The sequence below is a fragment of the Entelurus aequoreus genome, linkage group LG06 (assembly GCF_033978785.1).
Source record: "Entelurus aequoreus isolate RoL-2023_Sb linkage group LG06, RoL_Eaeq_v1.1, whole genome shotgun sequence".
NCBI lineage: Eukaryota > Metazoa > Chordata > Actinopteri > Syngnathiformes > Syngnathidae > Entelurus > Entelurus aequoreus.
This window is the reverse complement of record NC_084736.1, coordinates 81,245,613-81,273,112: the sequence shown is the minus strand read 5'-3', so window position 1 is coordinate 81,273,112 and position 27,500 is coordinate 81,245,613. Positions and strand designations below refer to the sequence as shown.

General features: G+C 41.9%; 2 protein-coding genes across 2 annotated transcripts in view; one reads left to right on the top strand and one right to left on the bottom strand.

Moving 5' to 3' along the window:
- The window catches only part of zdhhc8b (zinc finger DHHC-type palmitoyltransferase 8b), a 133,966-nt gene extending 112,559 nt beyond the window's left edge, over positions 1-21,407 (top strand). The window contains exons 4-11 of the mRNA XM_062051640.1: positions 970-1,142; positions 1,236-1,338; positions 5,242-5,333; positions 9,083-9,215; positions 12,378-12,483; positions 15,459-15,565; positions 15,634-16,703; positions 17,266-21,407. Of these exons, the coding sequence (XP_061907624.1) occupies positions 970-1,142; positions 1,236-1,338; positions 5,242-5,333; positions 9,083-9,215; positions 12,378-12,483; positions 15,459-15,565; positions 15,634-16,703; positions 17,266-17,398 (1,917 nt within the window). The 3' untranslated portion in view covers positions 17,399-21,407. The remainder of the gene's footprint in view (positions 1-969; positions 1,143-1,235; positions 1,339-5,241; positions 5,334-9,082; positions 9,216-12,377; positions 12,484-15,458; positions 15,566-15,633; positions 16,704-17,265) is intronic.
- A 94-nt stretch (positions 21,408-21,501) lies between these two features.
- Positions 21,502-27,500, bottom strand: part of ranbp1 (RAN binding protein 1) — a 14,358-nt gene continuing 8,359 nt past the window's right edge. The window contains exons 3-6 of the mRNA XM_062051617.1: positions 26,222-26,379; positions 25,626-25,754; positions 25,412-25,480; positions 21,502-22,360 (exon numbers count right to left, since the gene is read on the bottom strand). Of these exons, the coding sequence (XP_061907601.1) occupies positions 22,191-22,360; positions 25,412-25,480; positions 25,626-25,754; positions 26,222-26,379 (526 nt within the window). The 3' untranslated portion in view covers positions 21,502-22,190. The remainder of the gene's footprint in view (positions 22,361-25,411; positions 25,481-25,625; positions 25,755-26,221; positions 26,380-27,500) is intronic.

The following is a 27,500-nucleotide window of genomic DNA, read 5'->3' as shown; positions in this document are numbered from 1 at the left end:
ACTTTTTATTTTTCTTCACCCTATATTTATTTTTCTTCTTCTCCTTGTATTTGATTGTTCTATTTCTTTGATTTCTTTATATTGTCAATTGATACATAACTACAAGGCAGTTTTGCTAACTGTATTTTATACATTATTTTTTAAGTTTTTTCATCTGTTCCTTAAAGATCCCGACTCGCTTCTGTCAATCTAGATTGTATTGGCTCCTTCTAAACCGGGGGTCTAAATCTTGCATTATTTGTAGCTTCATAGTTTAGTTTAATTCCTGCCCGTGGGCGGCCAATAGTTAAATATTTTATTGCAATCTGGGAACCCACTGGAAAGAACACTAACTACAATAACGTTGCAGGCACTAAAATAACGACGCACCAAACACACATTGGGAAATACAATGCTAATGCTTAAAGGCCGTTGCTATAGTTATTATCAATTGTGCTGAAGTTGTACTTTACTATCTGTGTAAGACACAACTTGCGGTCTTGCTTTGCAAAGTTTTCTTTTGTCAGCAGTTTGGTTCCAGACCCTGCCTGCTGACAGCCAAGGACGGACATCGAGTACCTCGACGCGGACAGGACAAATACAGGGCGGAATCACGAGTGTCAGCACTTTTCCATTCTGAATAATCATGTATTGTGTCTACTGGGGGCTGCTTGCAGCCTCAGTGATGTTAACTAGGGACCTCCCAAATAAATAGAGGCGCACGTGGGACTGTACCTTAGAGCGTAGGGGGAAACTGCAACAAGAGTGTACAGCCCCATACGTCACTCCACATGAGTAAAATTCAACTCTGTCTCTGCGTGGTTCCTTCTTCTTGTCTTGTGTAATAGATAGTTCGGTGTTTGAACCTGACAAGACCCTTGTTCTAAACCAAGTTTCAGACTCCCCAGATATTATTCTTACACGTAGTCACTGATGGTAAATTATTTGATGTGAATAACATAAAGTAGTAAACCAGTTCATTCCCCACAGGACTTTGATCATCACTGTCCTTGGGTGAACAACTGCATCGGACGAAGAAACTATCGCTACTTCTTCCTCTTCCTGCTGTCTTTGAGCATCCACATGATGGGAGTGTTCACCTTCGGCCTTATCTTCGTCCTACACCACAGGGAGAGGCTGGCCGTTCTGCACACGACCGTCACGTATCCTCTTTTAGCCACGGGCTTTTGCTTTCTCTGTTCATGAGTTGTCTTTTTGTGAGCTGATGTTTTTGTTCTTAACCGTTCAATGCCCAGACTGGTGGTGATGTGCATCTCTGGGCTTTTCTTCATTCCCGTCATGGGGCTCACAGGTTTCCACATGGTGCTTGTGGCTCGAGGTCGAACCACCAATGAGCAAGTGAGTAGTAACAGTAGATGAATAACAATACATTTACGAGGAAAAGTTACAAGTACCATTAATTAGCCTGTCAGCATTGTCTGGACTTGTATGAACTGTGCGTCCGAGAAGTATTTAACAGCTCTTCACTTTTTCCACATTAGGTTTTGTTGAATTATTTTGGTTCTAAAAGTTGAACAGACAATAGCCCTTAATGCCATCCATCCATCCATCCATCTTCTTCCGCTTATCCGATGTCGGGTCGCAAGGCAGCAGCCCTTGAGCTCCTTCCAAATGACAGAGCTTCTCACCCTATCTCTAAGGTCATAACCCAAAGCTCATGAGCATAGGTGAGGATGGGAACGTAGATCGACCGGTACATTGAGAGCTTTGCCTTACCACAACGAATCCATAAGGGGTCTGTGTTACTGCAGACGGCGCACCGATCCGCCTGTTGATCTCACGATTTACTTTTCCCTCAATCGTGAACAAGACTCCGAGGTACTTGAACTCCTCCATTTGGGGCAAGATCTCTCCCCCAACCCGGAGTTGGCACTCTTTTTAGGCTAGAACCACTGACTCTGACTTGGAGGTGCTGATTCTCATCCCAGTCGCTTCACACTAGGCTGCGAACTGATCCAGTGAGAGCTGAAGATCCTGGCCAGATAAAGTCATCAAGACCACATCATCTGCAAAATACAGAGACCTGATCCTGCAGCCACCAAACCGGATTCCCTCAACGCCCTGACTGCGCCAAGAAACTCTGTCCATAAAAGTTATGAACACAATTGGTGACAAAGGGCAGCACTGGCAGAATCCAACCCTTGCTGAAAACGGGTCCGACTTTCTGGTCCAAGCTCTGACACCAACCATACAGGCAGAGGACCGCCACATTCAGACATTCCGATACCCCATACTCTCTGAGCACTCCTCACATGACTTCCCGAGGGACACAGTCGAATGCCTTCTCCAAATCCACAAAGCACATGGAGACTGGTTGGGCAAACTCCCATTCACCAGTATAGAGCTGGTCAACAGTTCCACGACCAGGACGAACGCCACACAGCTCCTCCTAAATCCGAGGTTCGACTATCTGGCGTATTCTTCTCTCCAGTACACTTGAATAGACCTTACCGGGAAGGCTGAGGAGTGTGATCCCACGATAGTTAGAACACACCCTCCGGTTCCCCTTCTTAAAGAGAGGAACCACCACCCCAGTCTACCAATCCAGATGTACTGCCCTCCATGTCCACGCAATGTTGCAGAGTCTTGTCAACCAAGACCGCCCCACAGCATCCTGAGCCTTGTGGAACTCTGGGCGGATCTCATGTACCCCCGGGGCCTTGCCACCGAGGATTTTTTTAACTACCTTGGCAACCTCATCCCCAGAAACAGGAGAGCCCACCACAGATTCCCCAGGCACTGCTTCCTCACAGGAAGACATGTAGGTGGGATTGAGGAGGTCTTTGAAGTAGTCCCTCCCCCGATCCAAAACATCCTGAGTCGAGGTCAGCAGCCATTCTTGCCAATCACGCCTCTCCAGGTTTCCCTGTTGTTGCCAATGTGAGCGTTGAAGTCACCCGGCAGCACAAGGGAATCACATGAGGGAGCACTCTCCGGTACTCCCTCGTGGGAATCCAAAAAGGTCGGCTACTCTGAGCTGCTGTTTGGTGCGTAACCACAAACAACAGTCAGGACCCGTCCCCACCACCAGAAGGCAGAGAGAAGCTACCCTCTCGTCAACTGGGTTAAACTCTAACATATAGGCTTTGAGCCGGGGGGGCAACAAGAATTGCCATCGCCTCTCACTCTGTGCAACGCCAGAATGGAAGAGAGTCCAGCCCCTCTTGAGAGGACTGGTTCCAGAGCTCTTGCTGTGCGTCGAAGTGAGTCCGACTATATCTAGCCGGAACTTCTCCACCTCGCACACTAGCTCAGCCTCTTTCCCCCCAGCGAAGTCACCTTTCACGTTCCAAGAGCTGGCTTATGTAGCCATCGCCTCTCACTGTGTGCAACGCCAGAATGGAAGAGAGTCCAGCCCCTCTCGAGAGGACTGGTTGCAGACCTCTTGCTGTGCGTCGAAGTGAGTCCGACTACATCTAGCCGGAACTTCCCCACCTCGCGCACCAGCTCAGGTTCCTTCCCCCCCAGCGATGTGACGTTTCACGTTCCAAGAGCTAGCTTGTGTAGCCATCGCCTCTCACTGTGTGCAACGCCAGAATGGAAGAGAGTCCAGCCCCTCTCGAGAGGACTGGTTGCAGACCTCTTGCTGTGCGTCGAAGTGAGTCCGACTACATCTCGCCGGAACTTCCCCACCTCGCGCACCAGCTCAGGTTCCTTCTCCCCCAGCGAAGTGACGTTTCACGTTCCAAGAGCTACCTTATGTAGCCGAGGATCGGACCGCCTTCGGATACCGGTCGCCCAGGGGGAGGGTCCCCACATCTGCGGTCCCCTCCAAGGTTTCTCATTGTTATCCCATTGGGTTGAGTTTTTTCTTGCCCTGATGTGGAATCTGAGCCGAGGATGTCGTTGTGGCTTGTGCAGCCCTTTGAGACACTCGTGATTTAGGGCTATATAAGTAAACATTGATTGATTGATTGATTGATACCGCCCAGCTCACACTGCACTCGACCTCTATCCATTGTCCAATGAGTGGTGAGCCCAGTGGAGGGGGGACCCACGTTGCCTCTTCGGGCTGTTCCCGGCCGGGCCTCACCTCCGGGGGGCCTGGCTCCAGAGGGGTTCCCGGTGACCTGTGTTCGGGCGAGGGGGATCTGGGTCCTTGATTTTGACTTTCAATAGAGGTCTTTGAGCTGCTCTTTGGCTGGTCCCTCACCTAGGACCTGTTTGTTTTGGGAGACTCCATGGACAACATAGCTCCTAGGATCATTGGGACATGCAGACTCCTCTACCGCGATACGGTGGCAGCTCAGAAAGGAGTAGCCCATAATGACAACGTGTTTTTGTTTTTTCTCAAAATTTGCAAAAAAACAACAACACATTTTTCACATCACCCATAATGACAATGTGAAAAGTTTGTTGTTTTTTGCTAATTTATTAGAAATAAAAAACAACAAAATGACATGTACATACACTATAGTTCAAAAGTTTGGGGTCACATTGAAATGTCCTTATTTTTGAAGGAAAAGCACTGTACTTTTCAATGAAGATAACTTTAAACTAGTCTTAACTTGAAATAAATACACTCTATACATTGCTAATGTGGTAAATGACTATTCTAGCTGCAAATGTCTGCTTTTTGGTGCAATATCTACATAGGTGTATAGAGGCCCATTTCCAGCAACTATCACTCCAGTGTTCTAATGGTACAATGTGTTTGCTCATTGGCTCAGAAGGCTAATTGATGATTAGAAAACCCTTGTGCAATCATGTTCACACATCTGAAAACAGTTTAGCTCGTTACAGAAGCTACAAAACTGACCTTCCTAAGAGGAGATTGAGTTTCTGGAGCATCACATTTGTGGGGTCAATGAAACGCTCAAAATGGCCAGTAAAAGAGAACTTTCATCTGAAACTCCACAGTCTATTCTTGTTCTTAGAAATGAAGGCTATTCCACAAAATTGTTTGGGTGACCCCAAACTTTTGAACGGTAGTGTAAGTATTCACAGCATTTGCTCAATACTTTGCTGGTGCACTTTTGCCAGCATACTTATTTATGTACATGTGATTTTTTTTTTTTTTAAATAATTTTGCAAAATTAAAAAAAAGCTTTTTTTACATTGTAATTATAGGGTATTGTCTTTAGAATTTTGAGGACAAATATACATTTATTCAATTTTGGAATAAGGCCGTAACATGACAAAATGTGGAAAAAGTGAATACTTTCCAGATGCACTGTAAGTAATGTACGGGGGTGTGTGAGCTTTCTATTGCGACTATAAACAAGGCCTTTTGTCCCGCAGGTTACGGGCAAGTTTCGTGGAGGAGTGAATCCTTTCACGAAAGGTTGCTGTGGCAACGTGGAGTTTGTCTTATGCAGTCCTCTGGCGCCGAGGTAAGACGCTGCTTTAAACGACATGTTCACGCTGTTTTACCACATTGTGTCACCATGTGAGCCTGTTTAAGAGTGAGAAGAAGCAAATGGGGTTTAGAAGCACAACTACCGTATTTTCTGGACCATAGGGCGCACCGGATTATAAGGCGCACTGTCGATGAATGGTCTGTTCAGGTCTATATTCATACTTCCTTGTGGTCTACATAACATGTAATGGTGGTTCTTTGCTCAAAATGTTGCATAGATGATGTTTTACACATCATCTTCAAGCCGCTTTCTGACAGTCGCAACCGGATGCGCCGTTTTGTGGGCGGTCTTATTTACGTGGCTCACTTTACTTCTCCCCGTCATCTTTGTTGTAGCGTTGTGTAGCGTGCAAGGACGGGAGTGGAAGAAGTGTCAAAAGATGGCGCTAACTGTTTTAATGACATTCAGACTTTACTTCAATCAATAACGGAGCAGCATCTCCTCATCCGGAAACGACAACAACACCGGAAATGTGTCCCGTGAAAAAAACGTCCGATCGGAACTCCCGAATAACTAAAGTTCCTCGGGTGAATAATGTCAACTCACTACACCAGTATGTTTTAGCGCTTTCATGGCGAGTTTACTGACAGATATAAGTAAGAACTTTACACTACTTTGTATTAGAAATGGCAACAGCGGAGGATGAATGTCACATAACAAGAAGATAGAGGAAAAGAAGAAGTTTATCGACGACGGTGTGGGCACGGACTACAAAGGCGGGCACGCGCACATTTTCAGGACTTATGCAGATCCCAAATACGGATCAGCAGGTACCAGCATACTTGCCAACTAGGGATGATGTTTGATAAGAAATTATCGAGTTCGAGCCTATTATCGAATCCTCTTATCGAACCGATTCCTTATCGATTCTCTTATCGAATCCAGATAGGTTGTTGTATGTGGAAAAAAACACAATATTTGGTTTAACAAAAGCTCACTTTTATTTTATAAGAAAAAAATAAAATAAAATAAATAAATATTGACTGTTACCCAAAGTATATTAAGTGGGATTTTTCAGAAAAACAAATATATACAGTAACACAAAAACAACCTGTCTCTGTGATCACTATAGGTGTATAAATAATAATATATTGTTAAATAAAATCAGTCCCTTGGGCACAAAACTGAAAATAATACAGCTCTCCAAAAAGTGCACTTCTGCTGCTATTGGAACATACTAACTACACACACACACAATCCAAGACGTCTAATAAAGTTCCAAAGCAGATTAATCCATTTAGGCTCTTTATTGTTGTTGATCTTGCTTTGTCTTTTCCTATCTTTACTTTTGTCTTGCACTGGACTGTTGTTTTTTTTTTAAACTGAAATACACACAATAACAAATGTATGTGATTTAATTAACGTACTCAAATTTAATACACAATATGTAAATATTAGCTTCACACAAATATACAGTACTATCATCAAACAAATACTTCTGAGTGTTGAAACTATTTCGATGGTGGAAATACACGACTGGCAGCCATTTTAAGTCCTCAAATCATCCATTGAAACAGTGCACAAAAACCATTTTTCAATAAACATCTTAGTATCAAATTGAACCACTTTCCACCTTAATATTGAGTTACATAAACAAGTTAAACAGTTTACTTACAGACTTATCTTTTCCAAGGCTTGTAAGAGCTAACACAACTTGTCTACTTCTCAATTGTCTCATGAACTGAACTGACATCGTTAACCCGAAAGTGGCCAGACTAATGACGCGTAGTATTTTCATATCGCCACAAGGTGTCAGTAAAAGTCTACAATCAAATGGGCATAACATTGCCCATTTGGGATTCGTTCCCAGGGATTCGAATAAAGAACCAACTCTTTTTCTTTACTATAGTGGTCTCGATAACGGATACCGGTTCTCAAAAAGGGATTCGAGTCCGAGGACTCGGTTCTTTTCTTATCGAACAACCGGGAAAACCGGTTTCGAGCATCATCCCTATTGCCAACCCTCCCGATTTTCCCAGGAGACTCACGAATTTCAGTGCCCCTCCCGAAAATCTCCCGGGGCAACCATTCTCCCGAATTTCTCCCGATTTCCACCCGGACAACAATATTGGGGGCGTGCCTTGAAGGCACTGCCTTTAGCGTCCTCTACAACCTGTCGTCACGTCCGCCTTTCCTCCATACAAACAGCGTGCCGGCTCAGTCACATAATATATGCGGCTTTTACACACACACACACAAGTGAATGCAACAGCCATACAGGTCACACTGAGGGTTAACGTATAAACAACTTTAACACTGTTACAAATACGCGCCACACTGTGAACCCACACCAAACAAGAATGACAAACACATTTCGGGAGAACATCCGCACCGTAACACAACATAAACACAACAGAACAAATACCCAGAACCCCTTGCAGCACTAACTTATCCAGGACACTACAATATACCCCCCCCGCTACCACCAAACCCCGCCCCTCCACAAGTATGGGTACCAGAAGGTAAGAAAAGTTGCTTTTGCATAATATTGCGAAACAAAACGCCAGATAATATGTCTTACCTTATACACACACCATAATAATACTCCTATGTTGAAGCACATCAAGTGGTGTGGCTTCATAGCTTACCAAAGTCGTACTAAAAACATTTTGATAGGTTTTTGAGCGCCGTGTGTATTGTTGTATATCAGGGGTCAGCAACCTTTTTGAAAGCAAGAGCTACTTCTTGGGTACTGATTAATGCGAAGGACTACCAGTTTGATACACACTTCAATAAATTGCCAGAAATAGCCAATTTGCTCAATTTACCTTTAACTCTATGTTATTATTAATAATTAATGATATTTATCTTTGTTGAAACACTGATCATCTTAATGATTTCTCACAATAAATATATATAGAAACAGATACATATCAAAATGCAACACTTTATTTTTATATTTTCTCTAAGTGCACATTTTTCAAATTGAACATTTTCAAATGATCACTTCTAAGACAGTCTTGTGAAACCACAATATCCCATTTTAACTAGCGAGCCACTAACATTTTTTAACAAATCATGAATGACTTTGCACCATGTTTGTACAAATAATAACTCATGTAAAATACAAAAGTCAACTCTCAAATTTTTAAATAAATCATGTCACACTTTGAACTGGACACCAAATCTGTGATCTGTTTCTTTGTCAGTTAGTGAAGACCAAGTCTTTCAAATATTTTCTTGGATTTTCAAATTCTATTTGAGTTTTGTCTCTCCTAGAATTAAAAATGTCGAGCAAAGCGAGACCAGCTTGCTAGTAAATGAATAAAATTTAAATAAATAGAGACAGCTATTTGAGCTATTTGTAGAACAGGCCAGCGGGCTACTCATCTGGTCCTTACGGGCTACCTGGTGCCCGCGGGCACCGCGTTGGTGACCCCTGTTCTATATTGTCAATGGAACATATAAAATGTCGGTGTTGTTTACTTGAGTCATATTACATGTATCTCTTATGTGTGACTGCCATCTACTGGTCACACTTATCATTTCACCATGTACCAAAATAAAATACCTTCGAGGTCGGTAAGCACAACCCGAATTATTCCGTTCATTAGGCGCACCGGGTTATAGAGTTTTGAGGAAATGAAAGGATTTTAAGTGCGCCTTATAGTCCGGAAAATACGGTACTTTTACCGTATTGTTCGACGCCTGCTCCCTTGTGTTCGTCGGGTCTGACAAGGAACGTGACATAAATCACACAGTTTGAGCATTTCCCCACGCAGGTACACGTTGGATCCCCGGAAGAAGCCCCACATTAAAATCCAACCCCCGTTCATCAGACCAGAACTCTCAGAGAGGAAAATCATCATCAAGATCAACGACAACGGCATCCACAGCACCATCGTCAACTCCAAGGTGAGCGCTTTTCACTCCACACCTTATTTATGTATTTATTGACTCATTGCAGCGTCTGCCTGCCTTACTCCGTTCTCACTGCAGACAAGCTGATGCACTAATTAAAACCTTCATAAGACAAGATTTTATCCAACAATATCAAAGATGAACAACTTATACTTTTCATTTGATGGAGTCTGCAGTGTTAATTGTAAGAAAAGAAATACTAATAATAATACGTTGAAATGTGTGTTATTATAATTGTAATTCAACAAAAGAAAGTGAGTGTACATAAAAAATATTTTAAAAATTGTACAAAAAAAATTGAAAAAAATTTAACAAATATTTAAATATGTATAAAAAAATTAAATGTGGAACTGCGAATTTTCTGCTAGGCTCTAAATTACAAAAAACAAATCTGTCTGGAGCCGCAAAAAATGAAAAGTCGTATATAAGTGTTATAACGAAGGCAACACATGATGTAAGTGTCTATAATAGCCATAATAGCCTACTATCAAAATGACTTTGGACTTTGATTTTTTTTTTAATTTTACATGAAAAAAAAGCCTTCTTAGGATACATCGTGTACAATCAGGGGTCAGCAACCTTTTTGAAAGCAAGAGCTACTTCTTGGGTAGTGATTAATGCGAAGGGCTACCAGTTTGATACACACTTAAATAAATTGCCAGAAATAGCCAATTTGCTCAATTTACCTTTAACTCTATGTTATTATTAATAATTAATGATATTTACACTTAATTGAACGGTTTAAAAGAGAAGAAAACACGAAAAAAATGACAATTACATTTTGAAACATAGTTTATCTTCAATTTCGACTCTTTAAAATTCAAAATTCAACCGAAAAAAAGAAGAGAAAAACTTTAAAAAAGAATTTATGGAACATCATTAGTAATTTTTCCTGATTAAGATTAATTTTAGAATTTTGATGACATGTTTTAAAAAAGTTTAAAATCCAATCTACACTTTGTTAGAATATATAACAAATTGGACCAAGCTATATTTCTAACAAAGACAAATCATTATTTCTTCTAGATTTTCCAGAACAAAATTTTTAAAAGAAATTCAAAAGACTTTGAAATAAGATTTAAATTTGATTGTACAGATTTTCTAGATTTGCCAGAATAATTTATTTGCATTTTAACCATAATAAGTTGGAAGAAATATTTCACAAATATTCTTCGTCGAAAAAACAGAAGCTAAAATGAAGAATTAAATTAAAATGTATTTATTATTCTTTACAATAAAAAAAATAAATTTACTTGGAACATTGATTTAAATTGTCAGGAAAGAAGAGGAAGGAATTTAAAAGGTAAAAGGGTATATGTGTTTAAAAATCCTAAAATCATTTTTAAGGTTGTATTTTTTCTCTAAAATTGTCTTTCTGAAAGTTATAAGAAGCAAAGTAAAAAAATTAATGAATTTATTTAAACAAGTGAAGACCAAGTCTTTAAAATATTTTCTTGGATTTTCAAATTCTATTTGAGTTTTGTCTCTCTTAGAATTAAAAATGTCAGGCAAAGCGAGACCAGCTTGCTAGTAAATAAATACAATTTAAAAAATAGAGGCAGCTCACTGGTAAGTGCTGCTATTTGAGCTATTTTTAGAACAGGCCAGCGGGCTACTCATCTGGTCCTTACGGGCTACCTGGTGCCCGCGGGCACCACGTTGGTGACCCCTGGTGTACAATGACCATGACGAACGATACAACAAAACGACGGCCAGAATTCGGCACAAAATGGCTGAAAGGACAAAGAGTCTTTCTTTGTCACCTGAGGGTTGGCAAACACTTGAATAATAAATTGTGTAAGTACTCACCGCTGATGAATGATAATGAAAGATGGAGCAGATGGAATATGAGTCACAGCAGTGGTGTGACGTCTGGGCCAGCAAGACCTTCTCTGTTGGCCTGACATAACCAGAAATCATCATCATGATTAAAGATGCAATTATTTTTCTATTTACTTTCCCTAAATATCTAAAAGTATTCACATTCTCCTCATGTCATATTATGCTCCTTCCAGTGTTGTGTTTAGTTTTACTTTGTATCCAATCAGAATTCAGCTGGCTTATGTTGCCATGCTGTACCAAATCTGCCCAAGGCCTTCAGAATCAACAATGGCTGTGCACTGTAAGTGAACTAACGCATACAGTTGATAGACAGTTGCGATAGCCAATCAGATCACGAGATGTCGTCAGTAAGGCCTTCTAGATGGCCTTTACCTTGAACGTGACATTTACTCGTCCTGTGATTGGATACTCACCGGGACCGTTAGCGGATGAATTTGAGAACACATACAGTTGATAGACAGTTGCGATAGCCAATCGGATCACAAGTTGTTGACAGTAGTCTATCTAGGTAACCCGGTGTTAACGAGACTGTGATTGGATACTCACTTGTCATTCCAAAGTGAGTATCCATTCACAAGTTTCAATTTAGCAGGAAGTCGTAGCCATACCGGGCTAGCGGAGAAGGAGAACAACACGTTGATTAGGTGGCAGATATATATTTGCAAGGACATTTTCAAGAAACGATGTCAGCCAAACCCGGAAGCTAGCTCAGTTGTTCTGGCGATGAAATGGGGAAATGCTCGCCATTTCCACTCGAATAAGCCCTCGACGAGGGGTACCACTGGCTTATACGAGGTTGAATAGATGCTACAAATTGTGAGTTCAAATATATATTTTTTGCTATTTTAATTTTGACAGTACCACACAAGATATGTCTTAATTGCTGATGCGGGTTTATTGAGTTTTAAATGCACCAGAAAATAATCAGTTTTGTACACCGTTGATGTCCTTCAATACCCAGTAGTGCGTAAATGTGTTCCTGCGTAGTATTTCTCCACCAATGGTCATGTGGTGACATCAACGATGGTGTTTCGAGAGGTAATCTTTAAAGTCGGACATCACTGAAGGCCTAGGTGGGAAACGCACGGCCCGCCACTGAGTCCAAGGCTACCCCAGAAGTCCTCCATAGGAGGGCCAAACGAATGAGACAGTTTTCTGTCAGAAAAACAACCTATTTTCACCAAAGAGAGAAAATACTGTAATATTTTTAGTGAAAATCTGCAAATTTGCAGGGAATGCTGATTCGTGAATTTTACTGCAATATCTCATCTATGCGTTTGGGGTGTTGTTGACATTGTGCTCCCCCTCCTGTAGTCCAAAACCAGCTTGGACGGTCTGGACGACAAAGAGAGTCAGCCACCACTGCCGCCAAAAGCTGACAGGTACAACCAGTTGAAGAACCACCTGACCTCCAGTGAGGGTGAGTATGCTCAACATATCCAAATGTTATCTTTATGCTAATATAATTGATGTCATTCAGCACTCCTGTGTCGTATTGCACTGAAGTGTTGCTGTTTTCAAATGAACAACAGAAAGAAAACTAGCACGATATTGGTGTCAGTGTTTAATGTTAACATGCTATATAGTACACAGGTGTCAAACCAGGTGTGGCCCGCCACTTCATTTTATTTGGCCCTCGAAAGCCTGGAAATAATATGTATCAATAAAGTACTGAAATTTGTCTTACTAAATGTATTCTTTCTTTCTATTTTGGGAGAAAAAATATTTGTACTCCATGCAATTGCAAATTTTGTTAGCTTAACTATTGTCTAATGTATTATCAAACATTGAAAGCATTTTTTGAATAGAAATAAATACTAATAATAATTGATTTCAAAGCAAGTTATCCATCAAATTGTGCAATGTAAAAGTAGCACAAGATTTCATGGTAAAATTGTGAAATTTACTGTGGTTTTTGCAGCATTTTTCTCTTTAATGAAAAAAACTGTACTTTTTTTTTTTTTACTGTAATAAACTGTGGTGCCGTTTTGGCATTTACAGTAACACACCGAAAAATCTAGTTTTGCTGTAAAAAACAAAAACAAAACAAAAAACTGGCAGCTCAAGTGTCAAAATGTTACTGTAAAAATGCAGTTTTTTTAAATTTCAGTAAAAAAAAACAAATATATATATTTTACAGTAAAATTCTGGCAACTGAGCTGAGGTTTTTATTTTTTTAATTTGCGGTTAAAAAAACAAATCTAAAAAAAAAAACTGGCAGCTCAGGTACCCAAATTTTTACTGTATAAATGTATTTTTTTATTAACAGTAAAAAAACGAATGTTTTTTTTACAGTAAATGTATGGCAACTGAGCTGATGTTTTTTTTTTTTTTTTGCGGTAAAAAAAAAAACTGGCAGCTCAGGTGTCAAAATTTTTACTGTAGAAATGCATTTTTTTTTACTTACAGTAAAAAAAAAAAAAAGTATATTTTACAGTAAAATTCTGGCAACTGAGCTGATAGGTTTTTTTTTTGTTTTTGCGGTAATAAAAAAACTAAAAAAAAATGTCAGCCCAGGAGCCAAAATGTTACTGTACAAATGCATTTTTTTATTTACAGTAAAAAAACAAATGTATATTTTACAGTAAAATTCTGGCACCTGAGCTGACAGTTTTTTTGTTTGTTTTGTTTTTATTTGCGGTAAAAAAAACCTTTAAAAAAACTGGCAGCTCAGGTGCCAAAATTTTACTGTAAAAATGCATTTTTTTTAATTTACAGTAAAAAAACAAAAGTATATTTTACAGTAAAATTCTGGCAACTGAGCTGACAGGTTTTTTTTTATTTGCAGTAAAAAAAAAAAAGCAGCTCAGATGCCAACATTTTACTGTAGAAATGCATTTTTTTAAAATTTACAGTAAAAAACTAATGTATATTTTACAGAAAAATTCTGGCAACTGAGCTGACAGTTTTTTTTTGTTTTGTTTTTTATTTGCGGTTAAAAAAAAAAAAAAGGCAGCTCAGGTGCCAAAATTTTACTGTAGAAATGCATTTTTTTTATTTACAGTAAAAAAACAAATGTATATTTTACAGTAAAATTTTGGCAACTGAGCTGCCAGGTTTTTTTTTGTTTGTTTTTTACCGCAAATCAACAACTGTAGATTTTTTGGTGTATTGCTGTAAATTCAAAAACGGCACCAAAGTTTATAACAGTAAAAAAAAAAAAGTACTGTTTTTTTCCATTTAATAAATAAATGATAAATGGGTTATACTTGTATAGCGCTTTTCTACCTTCAAGGTACTCAAAGCGCTTTGACAGTATTTCCACATTTACCCATTCACACACACATTCACACACTGATGGCGGGAGCTGCCATGCAAGGCGCTAACCAGCAGCCATCAGAGGCAAAGGGTGAAGTGTCTTGCCCAAGGACACAACGGACGTGACTAGGAAGATAGAAGGTGGGAATTGAACCCCAGTAACCAGCAACACTCCGATTGCTGGCACAGCCACTCTACCAACTTCGCCACGCCGTCCCTAGAGAAAAATGCTGTAAAAAATAGTCAATTTCACTATTTTACCATTGCTACTTTTACATTGCACAATTTGTTGGATAACTTGCTTCGAAATCATTATTATTAGTATTTATTTCTATTTTAAAAAATGGTTTAAATGTTTGATCATATATTTTTGCAGACAATATTTAAGTTAACATAATTTTTTTTTTACCATGAAAACAGCAGTACTGTTTTTCCATTTACTAAATTTTAAGGTGAAATTATTGCAATTTACCATATTTTTTTTACATTTTAGTTTTTTTTAAAAATGACTAATAAAATGTATTTAAAAAATGGTGTAATAATAGTGTTCACTGTTAAAAGCGGCCCTTTGGGGCCAAACGTAACTGCGACGTGGCCCTCAGCGAAAACGACTTTGACACCTGTGCTGTAGTAGGTTCCCTCCGGAGGCCCCTCAGTGTGTCTTGATGCATACTAGGGAGGGAACTGCAGCACTCAGCCCAGGAACAAGAGCACACTCTGCTGGCGGCTTCAAGTACTGCAGCTTAATCTGCTTTAAAATCTCGTTGACTTGTATGACTTAAGTGTTATTATGACAATGACAATAAAATGAATTGATTGATTGATTATCGTTCCGAATACATCAAGGATATAAATCACCTCAGAATGTTTGTCACAATTTTTTGCGGCAGCGTTCCTAAAAAACAAAGTATTAGAGAACAAATAACATCACAAACATAATTTAGTTAACAAGACTGTTGAGATTGTAATCTTTTATAACAGAAATGCCTTTGAGTGTCCTAAAAAGCGCACTATTATTATTATCATTATTATACCGTAAATATTTTGTTACACCTCCGTGGTATTTATTATACCCAAGATGTCTTTAATTATTCCGTATGAGCCTTTCATATTTGCTCTCCTTCCCTGTGCTCATAGAAAGTTCCGTGTCTGCAAAGACTCATCCCTCCACTCCCGCCATGTACAAGTTCCGACCGTCCTTCGGCACGGTTCCAAAGGTGCACTACCACGCAGCGGGGGACAAGGTGAGGTAGTTTTACCGTATAAAATGATGATGTAATGGCACAAAACCACAACTTTGTTCGTTCCTCAGATCGTCATGCCGGACGACCAGAAGAGCTCCGCCATCCTGGAAGAGAACATCCGTGGTCACGACTTCCGCTCGGAGCCCAACTTGGATCTCCCGGAGTACGCCAACGCTCCTCTCCACCGCACCTTCAAGTCCTCGCCCTTCCAGCTGGACGCCGACCCGGTCACCCCCAGGACGGTGAGCTTGAAGCAGGCCGCCCATCGCTCAGAGAAGGGCCAACTCGTGGTGGGTCTGCAGCCTCACCCCGCGGCCTCAGCGCCGTACCAGGGCGTCTTCTCTCCCAACACGCTCTCCAACCGCAACGGCAGCTTGTCCTACGACAGCCTGCTCAACCCCGGCACGACTCCGCCCGCCGCCGGCGAGTGCTTGGCTCACCGCGGCGGGCCGCCGACGGGCTTCCACTCCCCGTACCTGCCCGCCAAGATGTGCCACGCTCGGGAGCCTGAGATGCAGCGGCAGCAGGTGGCCGCCTCCTACAGTCCGGCCATGGCGTGCAGGGGGGTGGGCCGGCAGTCCCCTCACCTCCACGACCGGGAGCCGTCCCCGGTGCGCTACGACAACCTCTCCCAGACCATCATGGCCTCCATCCAGGAGCGCAAGGAGCGGGAGGAGCGGGAGAAGCGCCACATGCTGCGCGGACACTCCCACACGCACATCTACGCCCAGGACTCCGGGGGGTTTGAGGGCGGCTCGGGGGGCTACGGCCTCCCGCCCAACCCCTGCTACGACGGGCCCCGCTGCGCCGGCTCCCGGGGTCCGACCCCTCCGGCCTACGGCAGCTCCAGAGACAACCTGATGGGGGTCGGGCTGAGCTACGGCCAGAGAACGCCGGTGCTCCGCCAGGCCGGGTCCACCTTAGGCCGTGCCCCCAGGACTTCCTCCGGCTCCTTACACACGGATCACAGCATCACCAACAACAACAACCACGGGAGGGTCCAGGAGGGTCCCTACCGCTCCCCGGCCCACCACCCCCATTCCCCCGCCATGTCCCGATCGCCCTCCTACTCCCACCAGAAACTCTCATACGTGAGCGCCCAGGAGAGGATGGACTCGCCTCGTCTGGGAGGGCCGAGGTATGAATGCTGACGTCGCCCTTTGGTGCCGCTTGCATGCACTGCACCCCGGTGTCCGGGCGGGTGACTCGACTATCCCCTCCCTTCATTAACGAGTCTGTACTGCTTGTCTAGCATGTAGCATTGGAAATCTTGCGTACGGTGGAACACGCTTCAGTCGCTCCCAAACCGGGTGTTTATTGTCACCCATTCTCGACCAAAGTGGCTAGTTTCACTTTCAGTTTGTCGACAATAGCTCAGGAGGGCGTCATCATAAGCGTGTTGCACTGTACATGTTTTATTTATCCTCTTACATTCATACTCGTGTTCTATGAATGGATTACTTTATGCCTTCTTAGAATTAAAAAAATGTTTTGTATTCTTTCATGCCTGTCAGTTTAATAAAGTTGTGAGACTTTCCATTTCTTCTTCTTTTTTTTTTTGCATGCGTTTTCTTTTTTTCTCAGCCATTTCACCTGCATCCTCCTTCCACCCAGACGCCGCACCAACCCCTTCATCCTCGCTCAACCCTCCGATTCTCTCAGTTGAACCCCGATTTTCGTTGTTTCTCTCTTCCTTTCAGGGAGTCCGTGAAAGTGAACGGCTACGTGGATTTCCACCCCAGCGCCACGGGCGACGCCGTCAGTCCCAGTCGCCACGGCAACGTGAAGAAAGTGACTGGCGTCGGAGGCACCACCTACGAGATTTCAGTGTGAGCGAGGGACAACCTGATGGGAGTTAACACGACCAATCGGAGGCGCTGTTTGTCGGCATTACTCATTGGCTCCCTGTACGTGTATATTGGATCTTTTTGTCAGCCCATTCTCTTTATGGATGCTTTGTCAGATTGTCCAGCCGTGCGCACAAATAAGGAACACAATTCCAGGCAATTCCGACAGAATAATACCTTTACGAGTATGTTGAGTCCTCCTCTGCGTGGCCTCAAGATGCAACCTCTCCATCAGTGTCTTTGGACCACCAGAATACCTCACACTTGGCACCGTTTCATCGTCTAATTGAATGGTATTTGTTGTCCGCTTTGGTGTTTGGGTAGAATTCCAGGACGGGGAACAATTTATCGATGCAAGATATTATCGATGTATTAAAAAATGTCAATGTTTGCAGATATACCCAACAGTACTGTATTGTATGCCTGCCATGTTTACGTTTTGTAATCACTTATAAAAATTCAGCCAATGAAAGAGAAGGGCTCCCACCAAAAATAAAATACACTATATTGCCAATAAGTATTTGGCCACCTACCTGCCTTGACTCACATATGAACTTGAAGTGCCATCCCATTCCTAACCCATAGGGTTCAATATGATGTCGGTCCACCTTTTGCAGCTATTACAGCTTCAACTCTTCTGGGAAGGCTGTCCACAAGGTTGCCTAAGCGTGTTTATAGGAATTTTCCACCATTCTTCCAAAAAGCGCATTGGTGAGGTCACACACTGATGTTGGTGGAGAAGGCCTGACTCTCAGTCTCCGTTCTAAGTCATCCCAAAGGTGTTCTATCGGGTTCAGGCCAGTCAAGTTCATCCACACCAGACTGTCATCTATGTCTTTACGGTCCTTGCTTTGTGCACTGGTGCACAGTCATGTTGGAAGAGGAAGGGGCTCCGCTCCAAACTGTTCCCACAAGGTTGGGAGCATGGAATTGTCCAAAATGTTTTGGTATCCTGGAACATTCGAAGTTCCTTTCACTGGAACTAAGGGGCCAGGCCCAACTCCTGAAAAACAACCCCACACCATAATTCCTGCACCACCAAATTTCACACTCGGCACAATACAGTCCGAAATGTACCGTTCTCCTGGCAACCTCCAAACCCAGACTGGTCCATCAGGTTGCCAGATGGAAAAGTGTGAGTCATCACTCCAGAGAAGGCGTCTCCCCTGCTCTAGAGTCCAGTGGCGACGTACGTGATGTATGGCTTAGATGCAGCTGCACGGCCATGGAAACCCATTCCATGAAGCTCTCTGCGTACTGTACGTGGGCTAATTGGAAGGTCACGTGAAGTCTGGAGCTCTGTAGCAACTGACTGTGCAGAAAGTCTTTGCACTATGCGCTACAGCATCCGCTGACCCCTCTGTCAGTTTACGTGGCCTACCACTGGGTGGCTGAGTTGCTGTTGTTCCCAAACTCTTCCATTTTCTCATAATAAAGTTGACTTTGGAATATTTAAGAGTGAGGAAATTTCACGACCGGATTTGTTGCACAGGTGGCATCCTATGACAGTTCCACGCTGGAAATCACTGAGAGCGGCCCATTCTTTCACAAATGTTTGTAGAAACAGTCTCCATGCCTAAGTGCTTGATTTTATACACCTGTGGCCGGGCCAAGTGATTAGGACACCTGATTCTGAAATGGGTGGCCAAATACTTTTGGCAATATAGTGTATGTATTCAGCTCAACACTTTCAGCACAAAATGGGCATAAAGCAATTGTTTAAAAAAATAATACATGAGTATCAAACACACCTGCTGTTAAAAAAATATTCATTGTTAACTGAATTTGACAAAATATACCTGACATGACTTAAGACTCAGCCGTTGTTGCCTTCAAGTGGTCGATACATGAGATGTTAGGATGTTCTCTACATGAAGACAATGGAAGAAACATTTTATTGCTTTCATTGTTCAGAAAAAAATGGTGCGCAATAAGAGCTGGTATACAGTAAATGTTTGTGGTGTGCAATGTGTTAAAAGTCCTAACACAAGTTGAAGCAGACAAGTTGTCATCCCTCAAGTTTTGTTAGCCCAGAGAGTCTATGACAGTGGTTCTTAACCTGGGTTCCATCGAAACCCTGGGGGTTCGGCGGAGGTCAAGACACACCCGACTCATCGTGTAAATAAAAACTTCTCCCTATCGGTGTATTACGGATACGGCAACAGCAGAAGTCAGACTGATTTGCAGGTGTCATTTGTTGTGAGTTTATGAACTGTGTTGGTTTTGTTCTTTGAACAAGGTGATGTTCATGCACGGTTCATTTTGTGCACCAGTAAAAAAACATGGTAACACTTTAGTATGGGGAACATATTCACCATTAATTAGTTGCTTATTAACATGCAAATTAGTAACATATTGGCTCTTAACTAGTCATTAAGTACTTATTAATGCCTTATTCGGCATGGCCTTATTATAACCCTAAACCTCTAACCCTAACCATCCATCCATCTTCTTCCGCTTATCTGAGGTCGGGTCACCGGGGCAGCAGCCTAAGCAGGGAAGCCCAGACTTCCCTCTCCTCAGCCACTTAGTCCAGCTCCTCCCGGGGGATCCCGAGGCGTTCCCAGGCCAGCCGGGAGACATAGTCTTCCCAACGTGTCCTGGGTATTCCCCGTGGCCTCCTACCAGGACACGTTCCTCTCCTACCGGTCGGACGTGCCCTAATCACCTCCCTAGGGAGGTGTTTGGGTGGCATCCTAACCAGATGCCCGAACCACCTCATCTGGCTCCTCTCCATGTGGAGGAGCAGCGGCTTTACTTTGAGCTCCCCCCAGATGACAGAGCTTCTCACCCTATCTCTAAGGGAGAGCCCCGCCACCCGGCGGAGGAAGCTCATTTCGGCCGCTTGTACCCGTGATCTTGTCCTTTCGGTCATAACCCAAAGCTCATGACCATAGGCGAGGATGGGAACGTAGATCGACCGGTAAATTGAGAGCTTTGCCTTCCGGCTCAGCTCCTTCTTCACCACAACGAATCGATACAGCGTCCGCGTTACTGAAGACGTCGCACCGATCCGCCTGTTGATCTCACCATCCACTCTTCCCTCACTCGTGAGCAAGACTCCGAGGTACTTGAACTCCTCCACTTGGGGCAGGGTCTCCTCCGCAACCCGGAGATGGCACTCCACCCTTTTCCGGGTGAGAACCATGGACCCGGACTTGGAGGTGCTGATTCTCATCCCAGTCGCGTCACACTCAACTGCGAACCGATCCAGTGAGAGCTGAAGATCCTGGCCAGATGAAGCCATCAGGACCACATCATCTGCAAATAGCAGAGACCTAATCTTGCTGCCACCAAACCGGATATCCTCAACGCCTTGACTGCGCCTAGAAATTCTGTCCATAAAAGTCGTGAACAGAATGGGTGACAAAGGGCAGCCTTGGCGGAGTCCAACTCTCACTGGAAACGTGTCCGACTTACTGCCGGCAATGCGGACCAAGCTCTGACACTGATCATACAGGGAGCGGACCGCCACAATCAGACAGTCCGATACCCCATACTCTCTGAGCACTCCCCACAGGACTTCCCGAGGGACACGGTCAAATGCCTTCTCCAAGTCCACAAAGCACATGTAGACTGGTTGGGCAAACTCCCATGCACCCTCAAGGATCCTGCCGAGAGTATTTTTATTCATTTATTTTTTTGGACACTTGGGGAACATATTCTAAGTAACAAAGACTTAATTTAGAGTTATTTAACCCTAACCAAATAACTCTAAATTAAGTCTTTGTTACTTAGAATATGTTCCCCATACTAAAGTGTTACCAAAAACATAACTTTATCTTGAATTTGAAAAAAAAGAAATCTGATTTTTCACTAAAGGGTTCGGTGAATGCGCATATGAAACTGGAGTTCGGTACCTCCAACAAGGTTAAGAACCACTGGTCTATGATCTTTAGACATTTGACTTAACTGTATTAAGACTATTGTATAAATGTGCTATTTTTGTGAAGAAATATTTCCCTGAAACCTGGGCAAAATAAATAAAGTTTACTTTGAGCAAATTATTGATGGCCTTTTGAATCTTTTCTCTCTCCAGGCAAGGAACTCAAATAGTGACGTACTGGAAGAAGCTTTAATGGCTACAAAGATGGTTGACAGTGTTTTATTGGAAGGTGGAGGAGACGAGTGCAAATGAGAAGCAACATTTTATCCATGTACAAGTATTTACAGATGCACTTTAGGGGGCAAAGTTGACTAATTTGTTGAGATCATCAGCAGGGAATGTTAGCTAACAAATTCCTGTTGAGGAATTGAGGTTGGAGTGGCGCTGATGAAGCGTTAATTGGAAACAAAAGATGAAGCCAAATGCATCTGACGACCCTCGCTGGCCACCCTGCTGGTTACAATACTTAAGACACACGTGGAGGTGTGAGCAGTGGAAGCATGGACAGGGCAGGAAAGCCCGTTGCGATGCATCATGGGTAATGACAGCGACATGATGTCTGGTCCCTGACCCTGTGCTGCTATCAAGCAGGCTACATTTTCCTCTCCCCTACAAAAAAACTCTGCTTCAGAACAAAAACCAAAGAGCCCAATGTGGGAATTATCATCACAAGCCTGGCCACAGTTTGTCAGAAGTAACTTTGAGGTGTGTTAGGGGAAGGGGGGCTTGCACGGTTTGTCTTGGTTTCTTCGAGTGGTATCAAGGACTTGTGAGGCAAAGCAAATTAAAAAAACTAAATGTCAAGTGTCCAAATTCAGTTCGTTTAGAGTCTATTGTAGAAAAAGAGGAAAAAACGGATAAATTGAAGGCCGAAAAAGAAAGTTCTTATATCTCAATTCTTTTCCTCAGCCTTCACCTCCTTTGTCTCATTTTCTTTCTTCTCCTTTTCAACTTTCTTCTCCGTCTCCTTTTCAACTTCTTGCTTGTCCTTTGATGTCTTCTTGTCCTTTACTGAGAGCTCCTCTAGCTTCTCTGCAACTTTGTTTGCACTGTCAGCGTTTCCTGCGGTGAAATCAGGTCCAAATGTCAACACAGGTCAACCACAAACTAAACCGAAAACATCTCGATGCGCACGGGAAACTTTCATAACCTAAAAACCTTCTTGATGCCCACAACAACTTTTAGGAGCACACACCCATCCTGCCATACCTTTCAAGGTTTTGTAAAAAGGCGAAAAGAGTTATATTTTAAGACAAAGATTGGTGGTGTTAGTTTTTAATAACATATCAACTTTTTCTTGTCCCCACCCAGTTTTTTTTGTCTGATTTCATTACTAAAATGTGCCGAAGGTCGATTTAAAAAATATATGTGACCCGTGCTGGCAAAATGAGTCGGAATACGCACAGGCTAATTTTGAGCTACAGGCAAATAAGTGGAAAAAATGTATCTTGATTGAAATTGAGATTTTCACAAAAATGAGTCCATAAAGCCACAATCTAGCGATCCCAATCATCGAAATAGCAAGAAAACATCTTAAATCACCTTTATTTGAAGGTTTTGTACGAGGTATGTCTTCAGAAATTAGTCCTTTGTGTTAAAATTCCTTGAGAAATTCCAGTGTTTTCAACGCTCACTCGCGGCAACAAGGGGGAATCCCCCTAGCCATATTTGCTATCATTGTGACGCCAAACTTTCTAAAAATGAGCATGGAATTCCCGATGACGCCATTCTGAACCAATATAATTCGAGTTTTTAAACCTGTCCCGACGTAAACAAATCCGGCTTGTTGCTAAGGGTCGCTGTGAGGCGTACCCTCATTGGTTGAATCACCCCGCGCGGTGCATTGTGGTATCAAGGCTGCACCCTGATGAAAAACAACACAGTAATTAGAGCGGAATATTATGTGAAAAAAGGTGATTTTCGAACATTTAATTATTATTTTTGTGGATAAGTTAGACTGCTTTACATTCCGTAATGGATTTAGAAGGTGGAGAGGGTACACAGGCGGTCGCAAGTGCGCTAAATTCACTGCAGTCGGCGAATCTTCTTAGTGCTGCTGGTCAGGAATATTACGGACAGCTGACCAGCTGACAAACTGACCAGTGAACAAAAAAACTGTGACATAACAGTGTTGAAATTTTTGTACATAACCGTTTTCAATAGAGTTGAATATATATTTTTCCTTTAGACATGGGATTTGACTTTAATTGTACCAATTTTGGTGTTGCTACAAGGACTTTTAAGGTATGGTTGCTATGGAGTTTTGTTTTGGAACATTCTGTTCTGGAACAGTAAACTTTAAGCTAGTTTTTCTCAAAACGGACCCTCAAACTTGGTCGACTTCAATCGGATGTAACTCGGTCATTTTCTGTCCGATTCCAACAAACCATATATCATTTTGAAGGTCTTTAGATGGAGAATGTGTAAATAACAATAACTCAGTTTTTTAAATTTCCTCATTGTGACTCATTTTGCCAGCACAGGTCACATATATATATATCAGCCACAGGCTGCAAATGGCCCCTGGCAGCACTTTGGACGCCCCTGCTTCTAGATCTTCGTTAGGTTTGAGCATGATTAGTCCTAGCTCAAATATTAAGTGAGTGTCGCCACCACCATGAGGCGCAGAAAAACGTGGGGAAGAGAATGGCTGGCAGTTCCCGCCAACAAGCTAAATACAGTTTTGATTGCTCGCAGTTGATACGTTACACATGCAACCCTGAGAAAGATCTCAGGGCATTCAATCGATCGCAACTAGACTGTTTGATTTGTCTTAGAAGAAGAATCGCCTCTCATCCAAGTAGACTTCATCAGTTCATGCTCAAAGACTTGGATTGGGAAAGACTGACAAAGATCTGTAAAAGCAGAGGTAACCAAAGCTTAATGCAGGGGCCATTTGGTCCCTTGATCTATTTTTTTTGGCCCCTTAGCACATTAAGAAAGAAAATTAAATGAAAACCCCCCAGCAAAAATTGAACATTAGAGATAAAACGCTGAAATCTTATAAATAACCAATAACTACCAGTAACACAACACTCAAAAATGTTGACCACTAGGGCTGTGAATCTTTGGGTGTCCCACGATTCGATTCAATATTGATTCTTGGGGTCACGATTCGATTCAAAATCTTTTTTTTTTTTTCAATTCAACATGATTCCCGATTCAAAAACGATTTTTTCCCGATTCAAAAGGATTCTCTATTCATTCAATACATAGATTTCAGCAGGATCTACCCCAGTCTGCTGACATGCAAGCAGAATAGTAGATTTTTGTAAAAAGCTTTTATAATTGTAAAGGACAATGTTTTATCAACTGATTGCAATAATGTAAGTTTGTTTTAACTATTAAATGAACCAAAAATATGACTTATTTTATCTTTGTGAAAATATTGGACACATTGTGTTGTCAAGCTTATGAGATGCGACACTATTGCTCTTTTTTTTTTATATAAATGTCTAATGATAATGTCAATGGGGGATTTTTAAACACTGCTATGTTGAAATTGTAACTAATATTGATACTGTTGTTGATAATATTCATTTTTGTTTCACTACTTTTGGTTTGTTCTGTGTCGTGTTTGTGTCTCCTCTCAATTGCTCTGTTTATTGCAGTTCTGAGTGTTGCTGGGTCGGGTTTGGTTTTGGAATTGGATTGCATTGTTATGGTATTGCTGTGTATTGTTTTGTTGGATTAATAAAAAAAAAAAATAGTAAAAAAAAATAAAAATAAAAAAAATCAATTTTTAAAAAATGAGAATCGATTCTGAATCGCACAACGTGAGAATCGCGATTCGAATTGATTTTTTCCCACACCCCTATTGACCACTGTGTCTTGATATTTTCGCTGAAGTTTAACTTCATTCAACTAGATTTTGCCAGTCTGTCTGTTTTGACTGCAAACCATGATAATGCCTGATTATTGTCACGGTATTTGTTGTATACACACACTTGCAAATAAAAGTATGTGAACCCTTTGGGATTATTTAGATTTCTGCATAAATTAAGCTATCGTGGAAGACATTTTATGTGCCAAAGGGGGCACACGACAAAAGTTAGGGAACCGCTGATCTAAGGTGTGTATGTTTACTAAATTAAGGAGACTTTAAACACAAACCTGATCCTTCAAGATTTTTTTTGACCTCTGCCTTGCACTCGTCAAACTTCATTTTGAACTTCTGAGCATCTGCAGAAAGAGTAATTTAATGGTAAATACAGCGTCTACAAAAAGAGTTAAATAGCATTGTACTGCATTGACAAATGGACAAAAACTTGAGGGTTGCTAAAAACATAAGACTAGAAAAAGCATCACCCTCCACCACAGTACGCACTTTCTGCATTTAAAAAGCGTATCGCCAGGAGCTCGGGTTTTGGTGCTTCATCAGCGTAATCCGCTAGTGTGTTCCAGACCCAGGCTCTGTCACTGCCAGCGTTGGGCTTCAGCTCCATGATCGGTACAACTGTTGTTCGCAAGAGAACACAAAACAACATTAACTTGCAAGAGATGACATGTAAGATTAGGAACATTATTTCATTGCGTATTTATGTTAAACATTGCAATTTCTGCTAAAAGCTACAGGTGTTTTTTTTCAATTATCTTATCAAGCCAATTAACATATTTTCTTTGCATTACTGGTAAAAGCGCTACTTGGAGCAATCACAAGGCTTTATTATTATGCATTCAATAACATTGTGTGTGCATAACTTTGCTTATACCACAGAATGTCAAATTTGCTGTAAGCACTTCCTAACTTCACTCCAGCTATGCAGTGACTCCCAGTGTGGCTCAGTAACGTGACTGGAAACTGAAAGCCCAAAAGTAGCTGTAAATTATTAATGCGTACGAGCGTATTTAGGCGTACATAGTACACAAAATAAGGAAATGTTGGCAGGTCGGCTCAAACGATTCAGTGGTTACGAGACTCACCCTGGTGATTGGCACAAAGCTTCAAAGTACGGTCTCTCCTCATCAGGAGGCGGATGGTGCCCTTTTCTTTGTGTTTCAGCAGCTTGACATCACCTGTGCCTCTCTCCTTCCATTCAGGTGGCTCGTTTTCAGAAGCAAACCGGTACAGCTTAGCTCGCCTAAGAAATCAAGAATCAGAGAATGCACTTGGAAAGTCATTGAATACGCACTAAGTTAGTCTGATTTCTCAAATAGTTTGGCTCTAAGGAAGCACCCTATAAACCTTGGAAACACAAGCATACAGCGGGGCTCTGCTTCTTCCTACTCCTTTTCGAACATGTTGAAAAGAGAAACTGGAAATTGTGATGTATCATGTTGTATGCTTGCATGTTCGAAATAAACTCAAACTCAAATCAACTCCTTAAGACAGGCCTGGGCAATTATTTTGAGTCAGGGGCCAAATTTAGGGAAAAAAGTCTGTCTGGGGGCCAGTATATCTGCTTTTTAGGAACATTAATACAATTGAATGCTAAAAACGTTATAACAGACCGCCGTTTTTTTGTTACTGAATGAGACACCCAGAATGTACATGAAAATAAAGAATGTGGGATTTACAATATTAATGTTAAATGGGTTGTACTTGTATAGCGCTTTTCTACCTTTTTTAAAGGAACTCAAAGCGCTTTGACACTATTTTCCACATTCACCCATTCACACACACACATTCACACACTGATATTAACTATGAACGGTAAAACGCTGAATATTTAGAGAAACAAGTGTGTCTGGGGGCCGGTATATCTGATTTTTTAGGAACACTAATACAAAAACACACAATAATGTCTGATTGAATGCTAAAGATTTTATGACAGACCGCCTCAAAAAAACTAAATGGAATAGTTTTGTTTTTTTTTACTGAATGAGACACCTGGAATGTACCGTAATTTCCGGACTATAAGCCGCTACTTTTTCCCCTCGTTCTGGTCCCTGCGGCTTATACAAGGGTGCGGCTTATTTACGGCCTGTTCTTCTCCGACACAGACGAAGAGGATTTCGGTGGTTTTAGTACGCAGGAGGAAGACGATGACACAATGATTAAAGACTGACTTTTCATATACCGGTAGGCTGGTTATTTTGATAATGTACAGGCGAGCACTTTGTATTACTTTGCACCGTTGTATTATTTGTACTCTGCACGAATGCTGTTCGCCATGTCAAAGATGTGAAAGTTTGATTGAAAGATTTATTGTTAATAAATGGGACGCTTTGCGTTCCCAAACAGTCATCTCTGTCCCGACAA